The sequence below is a fragment of the Acartia tonsa genome, chromosome 14, assembly GCF_053477335.1.
Source record: "Acartia tonsa isolate MP-2025a chromosome 14, ASM5347733v1, whole genome shotgun sequence".
Lineage (NCBI taxonomy): Eukaryota > Metazoa > Arthropoda > Copepoda > Calanoida > Acartiidae > Acartia > Acartia tonsa.
Window position 1 is genome coordinate 6,343,319 of NC_137273.1, and position 10,122 is coordinate 6,353,440.

Consider the following 10,122-nt stretch of genomic DNA (forward strand, 5'->3'; position numbering starts at 1 on the left):
TTTTTATAAAAAAAAATTTTTGGGGGGATGATTATCATTTTTTCTTTCGTTGGGGGTGGTAATGTTCCACTAGAAAGAAAATTGCTAAAATTCACAACAAGACCAGTATGTATATTCCCTGAATAGCAAAGCCTCGCCAATTCAGCGAAAACCGATATTTTAAGCTTCAGACGGACATACATTGTTCTACTTTACATTATAGATGTTACAGCTAAAAATGGATTAGTTGAATTCTTTTGTGTAATTACTCTATGAGAAGTGCAAGTTTAGTTTTTGGTTGACTAATTGATTTTCTTCAGCATTACAAACTTTGCAAACCATACTTTATTCACTGATAGGGAAAAATATTCACAAATTTAAACCCTAGGCCCTAGAGGTTATCATTCAGAGGGATAACATCTCCTCCCTAATGTGCAATTAGTTAATACTATTGCTATAAGGTAAAAAAAAAGGGGCCTGGCCATTCTAATATCATTCTTGATATAAAACTATCTTTTAAACAAATAAGCTACTATTTGTGTGATCTACGTATATCTTTCTAATTAGTGATTTAGTGTTTTATAATTTCTGATTATCTTCAACAACCCAGGATAACTAAGGGGATCAATGTCATCTTTTCTGTATACCTGGGGTATTAGGCAAGCATAAACTAACAGATAACTAACTCTTTGATTGCACTACCTTGGTATGAAATACTAAATATGCATAATATACAATCAAAGGTTTGGTGTTTGTTTGCATATTAGTTGGCTTTTCATCATTAAGTAATGAAGAAACTTTTGTAGTTGGTAGATAATGACAAACAATAAGGTACAGAAGCAATGCAGAAAACATGAAAAAAATATTCTTTTTTTAAAAGAGTTTCATTCCATGGCCATTGCTCCATCTTATGTTTAGTTGGTATTCTATTGGACTTTTGTCAAAACAACACACAAATCAACATCATTTGTAGAAGCAGGAATTCAATAGAATGATTATGGGACAGCTACGCATTTTTCAAGTTTTTATAAATCTTTATTTTATCATATAAACATGATAGATTTGAATACAAGTCATAGTGGCATTTTTAATCTCTTTGCAATCTTTGAACTGCCGAATTTTTGTAGATTTAAGAAAACGGCGCACTGAATGTTATGGCAAGGGGAATCATAACATATTGTATCAAATGCTGTTTTATATCACAAAATACTTTACACAGGGACTTCATCCCAGGTCATTGGGGGTGATACCCAAATAAAATTTCTTCATTTCTTCCTGGGGGGTCTGCAATGAGGATTCCCGCCAAATAGCCTAAAACCTTTTAAGGAAAAAGAGAAGAGAAAGCAGAACCGAACAAGGATGACAACATCCAAAAGTAGCGTTTCACTAGAATTATGGATATAAGACATAAATAAAAAAATAAAGAAATTGAAAATCACCAAAACTTTCTGTCTATCTGGAAAAGCGTAGCTTACTTACAAACAGGTATGACTTTTCAAATTATAGAGTAGCTCAGACAAAAAGTATTGGTAATAAAAAGAAAAAAAACCCAATGAATTAACAGTTGAATAAATGAGCATTACTGAGATCGTATTATGATTGAAAGTATCCTTGAGATTAGCTTTAGCAGTAAACATAACACCTTAAACTGCATTTGATCCATTTTAATAATGTAAGATATGGCTTTTAATATACATTGTAGTGTGTATGTACACATATAAAGTAAAGTAACTTTGTTCTACTTAAACACTAGACAGGGTATAGTATATAAAAAATATCATTCTTTAAATCTTATGTGAAATTTATATTTATTTTAGCCATGCTTTTCTCTGCTTCCCTGCAATAAATGTACGCAAACTGAAGTTAAAATTGCTCATATTAGTAAAGAACATAAGAATCCTAAATTTGACCGCCATGCATTACTCATGGCTCAACACGAAGCGACCTCGCTCGTCGTCGGGGAGGTTCGAATCTCGGCTTATACTATGACAGGTGCTCGACATTAATAGTTAAAGAAGGGGTAATGCCTTGGCTCAAAACAGTCGCAACTCATTACCATGCACACTTAGGACTTCTCAGACAAAGGTCGTGCAATCAAATGGTTGGTTTTTACCTAATTTCATACCCCGGTTGTTTGGACGGAAAAGGAGATATTTGGCTCCCCTAGGTTATCCTGGGTTGTTGTACCATGGGGTTTAAATTTCATTGGACATCATCTCCGCCCGCATGAGGTCATTGACGAGGTAATCATGACATTTAATAACAGAACTTTAGAAAATCTGATGTATCTGGTGAAATCAAGTTACAGAATTCCTGCCCCTCATATATTAACTCTGCCATTAAGTTTTATTCACATTTCTTTCGATTTAAATTCATGCATGATATGATTAAAACTAACATTTGCAGGCGTTAGATCTCATTTTTGTGGATCTACGAACCAAATCTTGATAAATAAGTGCATCCAACAATTTGATTGCACTTTTAATGATCACATAATAAGATAGAAAATTAAATAGAACAATATATAAATAATTTACTAGTTTTAAATTAGTAATCTTATATTTAAATTAAAAAGAGCAAATAGTCTAAAAAACAAAATTATATTTAAGCATTACTATTTGGAAATAATAAGCATGTTTTAAAGCAACAATCTCATATAATTTCTTGTTCTGTCTACTTGGTCTTGTAGTCAATTTCTAAGATAAATAGAAATAAGAAAGAATAAATAGAATTTGAAAGAGTGATAATATTATATAATTAAAAATTAGTTTTCTTTAAAAATTATTCTCAATTTGGTAAGGGGGAGGGTAGGGGGGATGCCTATTTGATCCATAAGACTTTTTTTTTAACAGAAGAATGTTGAGATGTTTGTATGTAGTTAGTATTGAAATCTTGTTGTTAATCATTGTCCAAGGAACATAATCACATGATCAATACATCTTGTACTTTGTTATTTTTGTATTTACAGATAAATAGATAAAACAACAAATTATAATGCAAGTAATTTTTGTTCTGTAAGTGAATATCATTAAAAATACAATCATGAAAACATACTAAAGTATATACCTGTCTTTTTACATACAAAATACTCAGAAATTGTACAAACATTGTCATTCCATTCAAAGTCATAGCCATAAGGCATCTATAAATAAAGATGCTTTATGAAGCTCTCTTATGGTTATTAGTCTGCGGTATATTTTTTGTTGGTTGTAAAAATGGTAACAATATCAGTGTGCTCATTATATGATTTGACAAAAAATATTTAGATCTTAATGAGAAAATCTTATTGTAATCTTACCTCAATGCAATCCTCTTCCTTTCCTCCATTGTCATTGTTTGGTTCCCCATAATGCCAATCAGTATATGTAACTTAAATTTATTACAGTTTATGAAACATTAAACTATTAAAACTGAAACTTCACATAAATTTGACCAAAAAACTTTTTTTTATAATGATTTACAATGTTTCTTAAAAAATATCTTTAAACTGCATTTTTTAAATACCTAATTTTGTCTTATTCTAATTTTTTTATTCAATGATTCATCAATGACAGATTTTTTGACAAAATTGTTCTACTTACAAAGTCATGAAGCTATTTAGATGAAAAATCAAATGAAAAAACCTGATGATCCATCTGTCCAAATATAGGAACCTTCTTTTTGGATATCATTTAATCCTGCCCAAAAATGCTTATTAACGCTAGGAAGCAAATCTAAAAACAAATATATATTATGTGATGTTAATCCTCTAAACACATTTGGAGGCAGTAGAGGTAACCCTAAATTTTACCCACCCGGCCCTCAAACAATTTATGCACTTTATGTCATTGTTCAAAGCCCTTTTTTATTTATGTGGGTAAATATTTCAAATTTCACACAAAATGTAGGTGTGTACAATGAAAACTTTGAAAGAATTACAATGCTAATGTTAGAAATTTTGAAATTAAACTACGTGGCCTAGAAACAAAATAATAAGCTTATTTTTGTCATAAATTTAGATTGCCAGTAACTAATTATATTTTTACAATAAAAATACGCATTTTTATAGTCAAAATCATTAAAAAATTAAGTTTAACTTGCATTGTACTGAGTGTACTGTAGCCAATCAGAAGGCTGAATCAGCTAAGCAACCAATCACAGCTGAGCTTTCATTAGTTTCCCCCTTTGTTTCTGATATGATTTTCATTTACAAATGCAATTTAAATTGATTCTTTTCATAGATTTTAACTATGAAATGTGGTGTTTTTTATTGTAAAAATGTAATCAGTTACCGGCAATCTAAATTTCTGACAAAGATAAGGTTATAATTTTGTGTCTAGGTGATATAATTTAATATTGTTTTTTCTTTTATGAGCATTGCAAATCTTTCAAAATTTCCATTGTACATAAAATGTTATTTTGAAATGCCTAGAACTTTTTTGTTATTGAAGCTGAAGGCTTCAAATTTTGGGTATTGGGTCTACTTGTGGCAGTCTTTCAGCAGTTAAAATGTGGTATTTCTTGCAGGCGTCCTTTAAGTTACTTATTTAGTATTGAGATTATAAAACCCCCTACTTTTATAAAACTTACTTTTAATAAATTCCATTTCAGTTGCTGAATGAATAGAAGCAAGGTCAGAATTGTAGTAACTGTCACTCATAGAAAGACACGCTGCATGTGCATCACTCCAGGATCGTACCTCACTACTAATATGATAACATAATCCTAAATTAATTTTATTGTAATTAAAAACTAGACTCTAATAAAATTCCATTTTAGGGTTTTCTATTTTTAGAAACCTGATGAGGGATCTTCTGTCCATTCTTCATTAGCACATGATACCTTGTTCTCAGGATTACCTGAAACACATACATAATCATTAAAATATTTAGTATTTTTCTGATAACTTAAATTAAAAATTGCAAGTTAACAAATATTTTTTTCATTTGATTGAATGTTATGGCTATATATTCATCAACAATATGAATAAAGTCTGTTAGTATATGTTTTATCAGTATAAGGCTAAAACCCTGTCAAAAGTACTTAAAAATAGACCTTTTCTGACTTTAATAAAAATACTTAAATAGTTCCTTCACAAGCCCAATCAATCAGTTTTGAAAAGGAAATTGGGTAGAGATTATTGATCTAAAAATTTCTTTCTATGAAAATAAGAAATTTAACCCCACATTGCTATAGAGAGGGTGATGGCCTTAAAGATGCTCTTACTGGTCGTGATGGTGATCCAGATTTGTCAAATTAAATGTCCTTACTGACAATTCATCTATTAAACTACTATCATTTTTTTTGTATTTGGGTAATCATTTATTAATGCACTAATTGTCTAAAAAATTAACTTACAAACATTGATGTCAGTTCCATATTGAACAACTTGTTTTTTGCATACACGTTTATCTAAAAAATGATATATTAAAAAAAAAATTTCATATTTATAGAGAATAATTCAACTTTCTTCACACTAACACAGTTAAACAAAATATATATCTTCTTATAATATAAAGTAGTAAGTTTTGTTTGTCGTAATCTTAAGATTTTGATGACTGGAATTGATGAAGTGATTGAGTTCTCTATTTCAGGGAAGCTTCACATAGGTCCCAGAGTGGTATTAGGCTATTTTATTTTGAAATTTAAGTCTTGGGGTGGTTTTAAGCAATTTTTGTTCAATCTTTGAATACATTGCCTCTAGATGCTAGGGGTGCAGCCACTAATATTCTATAATGATATAACTATGCCATACCTGTTGCCATGCAGTGGCAATCATTAGATTCTCTATAATAATTAATGTAAGCAGCCTTTTCTATTCTACAAAGAAGTTGGCAGGTATCAAATGTTACACCAGGATGTCTTTCCATTATTTCACCTTGAAACTAAAAAGTTTATAAACTAGAATACTGAAATGAAAAAAAATATTTTTTAGCATTTTAAAATTCTTATGTATCATTAATCCATATATTAATGAAAAAGATGCTTAATGCATCTTTGAACAATCTAATAACCTCACAATCCATTTGCATGTAGCCACCACATGTGCCAGTTCCACAGGATATGCAGGTAGGACAAAGATTGGTTACTGTACATTCATCCTTAAAATACCATATAAATATAAATTAAGTGATTATGCATTAGTTTCAGATTAACACTATATCCTCTCAAATAAGCTAAATATTTTTATAGTATCCTTATATAAAAGTAACACGCTGTCTGTGTGTCTATACACAAGTATCTCGCTAACCACTTAGTTATTATGGTTCTCTTTAACAATTTAGGTTCTGAGAAGGTTTATAGTAATTTCAAAAGAGGGTATCACGAGAAATTACCCCTCGTAAAAAATTCCCCCAACTAAATTTTCATTTTAATTTAAAACTAAATTGAAACGGGGGGCCCTATTCAAATCTTTTCCCCACCCCAACCTAAAATGGCCTTAAGGCCTATAGGGGTGTAGCCACAGGTTTTGAATAAAAGGCTATAAATCTCACATCATAGAAAACACATTCATCATTCACTGGTACTCCAACCTCATTGCAAGCAGCTTGAAAGTCTGGTATGGTGGTTTGCATATCATAGATCTATAATTATGAATCATTATTAATTAAATGTTATAATTTTTGTTGGTTTTACAAAAAAGAAAGAAAATGAAATACCTTACAATTTTCACCAATTAATTCCTCTGCTTCAAATGTATACATAGAACAGGTTCCTGATACAGCATATACCTATAATCAAAAACATATCATCTAGGATGTCTGTTTATCTGTGAGTATCAAAGGATCTTGCTAACCACTGAACCGATCAGGCTCTCCTTAATAGGGTAGCTTCTCATAGGTCCCGGGAAGGTTTATAATTATTTTGGGAATGGGGGGAACCACCACTCTCCCAAGAGAAATTACAAAAAAATCAAAAAAATTTTAATATTCGTAGACTTGAACTCAACATAGTTAGATATCGTAGAGACTTGAATGCAACATAACTAGGTATCGTAGATACTTGAATAAACCCCCCCCCCCAAAAAAAAAAAAAAAAATTAAAGTGCCACTAGAGGCCTCTAGGGGTGTAGCCGCTAGTTTTAAAATAAAATAATAAGTTAATCTACCACGTCATAATACATATGGTATAGTAATAAACTTACATCACATATAGCTGCACATGTATCAATATCATCTGCATGGATAGCGGTGTAAACTGCTGGAAATTTACAATCATTGAACACTGCATTCTAAATTTAATAATTATTTGATAAACAATTCACATTTCTCTTTTTTTTTTAGCAAAAAAGTAATTTCCGACAAGTTACCTTGCAGTCTTGCTGTCCAGTGACAATTGTTAACCCTACCTAAACAAGAATATATAATGAATCAGCAGATTATAAAAAAAAGATACTTATTTAGGATACTAGAGTTGGCTCGCTAGATCATAGATTATATTTCTGCTTCTATAAAAATGGATTCAACTCCCTAACTGTATAACTATCTCGCTATTGGTTAGTTTTCTATAAGTACATATCTATTTATCTATTTTTCAATAAATCAATTTTCCTCCCCCGCTATTACTAATAAAATGAAAAGTAATAAATATTTTTAAAACCATGCCAATATCTAATATCTTTTAACTTTAGATATTCCAATTTTATTATCAAACTAATTAAGACCACTATAATGTAACTATGTTCAGAGTTAACTAGAAATTTTTAAAAGCGAAGCTTTTCTATAATTAGGGTCGGTCCGTCCGTCCGTAACGGATAGCTTTTTCCGTTCATTTAGGCATGTTAGAATTGTCCTATCGATTTCAAATTTTGCATGGGGATTCCTTTAATAGTTAGGTACGATTTAGAAAGCGTAGCAACTCTATAATCATCACCAAAATGTCCGTACGTCCATTTTAAACATGTTGATTTTTTTACTTTTTTAACAACAAATTTTTATTTGATCTAATCATCCGATTGATCTGATTTTTTGTATATTGATTCCTGGGACAACAAAGTATAATGTAATAAGCGAAGCAACTCTATAGTCAAGTCCTAAAAATGTAAGTATGTCCATAAACATTATCCTGAATCAAGCAGTTTTTCAACAAATTTACTTACAATTTTGCTTTGACTCTTATACATTGACAATACGTTTGTCCTACCGTTTCAGTGCTTCGCTTTTATGGATGTTGTCATCCTTGTTTTGTTTTAGATAAGCAATGGACAAATAATGGAAAATGTTAAGATTTACTAAATTAATTTCTTTTAAATTTAGAGTTTTATAAACAGCCCTTGATATTTTGTATCTTAACTACTTTTTAAAAAATTTTTAAACTAACTTTTCAACATTAATTTATCTAAGATAATTAATTGAACAAAACTTACTATAAAATTAAAAACCCAATACATGATGTTGACTCTTTCAAGTTTCTTGATTTATTAACTCATAATTGTAATTTATTTAATAACAATATTTATCTCTTTTAAGAATTTGTGCAATTGTTTATTTTGTAAGTTTACAAAAACAAAAAAACGCATCACTTCTTTAACTACAAAAAAATAAAAATTTATTATTTTCATTTTTTTCTGGTTCATAGAAAATTACTGTCTAGATTCTGATTTTTAGAAAAGGTACACTGGCTGGTCTTATGATTTCTTCTTAGTCTGTATCATCAGATTCAATATCTGACACATTTACGATGTTTTAACCATAAATCTTGTGGCGAGGCTCGACAACTAAATGTTTTCATATTGACATATTAAAATTTGATGAACATCCGCCGCTGTTTTCTAGCAGACCACTGACTGCGGCGGCTGTCAGATGCCAAGTATATTTTGAGATATATAATATAAAATTTACATAAAGATAAAAAGTTTATTTAAAAAATTATATTTCTAGCATCAAAAGTAAATAAATTTCAGCCGTTTAAAACTTTTTAGTTAAAAAAAAACTTTAAAAAAGGGCGAAGGAAGCAATAAATTAACAGGGGATTTTAAGGGAAATTTTAAGGGATAAGAAAAACATTCTTAATCTTTACAGGCAAGACCAGGGAGAGAGAGGACATTAGACATTAAATTTATTATATCCCCTATTTCTTCATGTATAAATGACTGCTTCCCTTCCTGTTTAAAGTCAAGATTAAAGTATAAAGTAAATATTTGTTAATTACATAAATCTTAACGTCAATTAACGTGATGTTTTGTAAAATCCTGGTAAAATGTTATCTTTTGTTATTTTTTGCTTAAAATATATTTGCAAAAATAAAAACAAACATTAAGTTTTAATCAGAGGCGTGTTATCCACCCTACCCGGCAAAATTGATAAAAATTAAATTAAACATTAAAGATTGCTCGACAAAAGTAGCTTTTGGTACTTTTTAGAATACTAGCGGCTCTGAATTTAAAGAGGGTTGAAGTAGGCAGAAAAATAGCCAAAAACCATCAATGTACGTATGTGAAGCTTCCCTACAATGAAGAAATTATTCGTTTCAGTGGTAAGAAAGACCTTAGCGGACAGAACAAAAACCTTACTACTTTTTATAGAACCATTGAATATGTACAGGATTGATAATTATGGGGGTAGATAATGATATCCCCCGACAATAAATTAAAACCCCCCATGTGATCAAAAGTTGTAAGGTGGTGCAAAAAATCCTCAGCACGTCATTTTTTTTTTCATTTCATTTCAGATATGAGTTCAGCCTGATATGTGGAAATTGTGACAGGGGACTTATAGTCATCAGTCATTGGTCAATGCATAACTCCATGGTCGTGGTAGGGGATGAATAAAGTCATTAGGTGAAAGGGGGCCCGGGGGGGGGGGGGGTATGGGCGGTTATTGTTAAATTAGCCATATTGGAGAAACTTTTTTTCACAAAGGGTTTAATAAATTTATCTTTCTGTGGATTATAATTATTTGTGGATTAATTAGGACACTGTACCTAGTCAAGATTTTTTTATGATATCTCTCTGTGATTTTCATGTTACCGAATGAGGGATTGTGTTCAGAAAACGTTGGGTACCTGTATAAATTACAGTCCAGTATCCTTTCCTTCATTCTACTTCCAAACATTCGTCAGCTAAGATGATAACTGTTTGAATTTCATAAGAAGAAAATGATAATTTTTTGATAGAAGGGGACATTTTTATCAGGGCTCGGCAGCCGCGCATCAGGGAAATCAACT

The 10,122-nt window shown here is 30.5% G+C and overlaps 1 protein-coding gene across 1 annotated transcript; it reads right to left on the bottom strand.

Moving 5' to 3' along the window:
* Positions 1–2,519: 2,519 nt before the first annotated feature.
* LOC145305587 (uncharacterized) lies at positions 2,520–8,385 on the bottom strand. The gene is made up of 14 exons (XM_080147276.1): positions 8,324–8,385; positions 7,268–7,306; positions 7,103–7,189; positions 6,618–6,689; positions 6,453–6,542; positions 5,973–6,059; positions 5,714–5,843; positions 5,317–5,370; positions 4,758–4,817; positions 4,549–4,683; positions 3,603–3,692; positions 3,278–3,348; positions 3,046–3,121; positions 2,520–2,675 (listed from the first exon to the last, which is right to left on the bottom strand). The coding sequence occupies exons 1-14, from the start codon at positions 8,345–8,347 to the stop codon at positions 2,653–2,655; spliced, it is 1,038 nt and encodes a 345-aa protein (XP_080003402.1). The 5' UTR covers positions 8,348–8,385; the 3' UTR covers positions 2,520–2,652.
* Between the last annotated feature and the right edge of the window lie 1,737 nt (positions 8,386–10,122).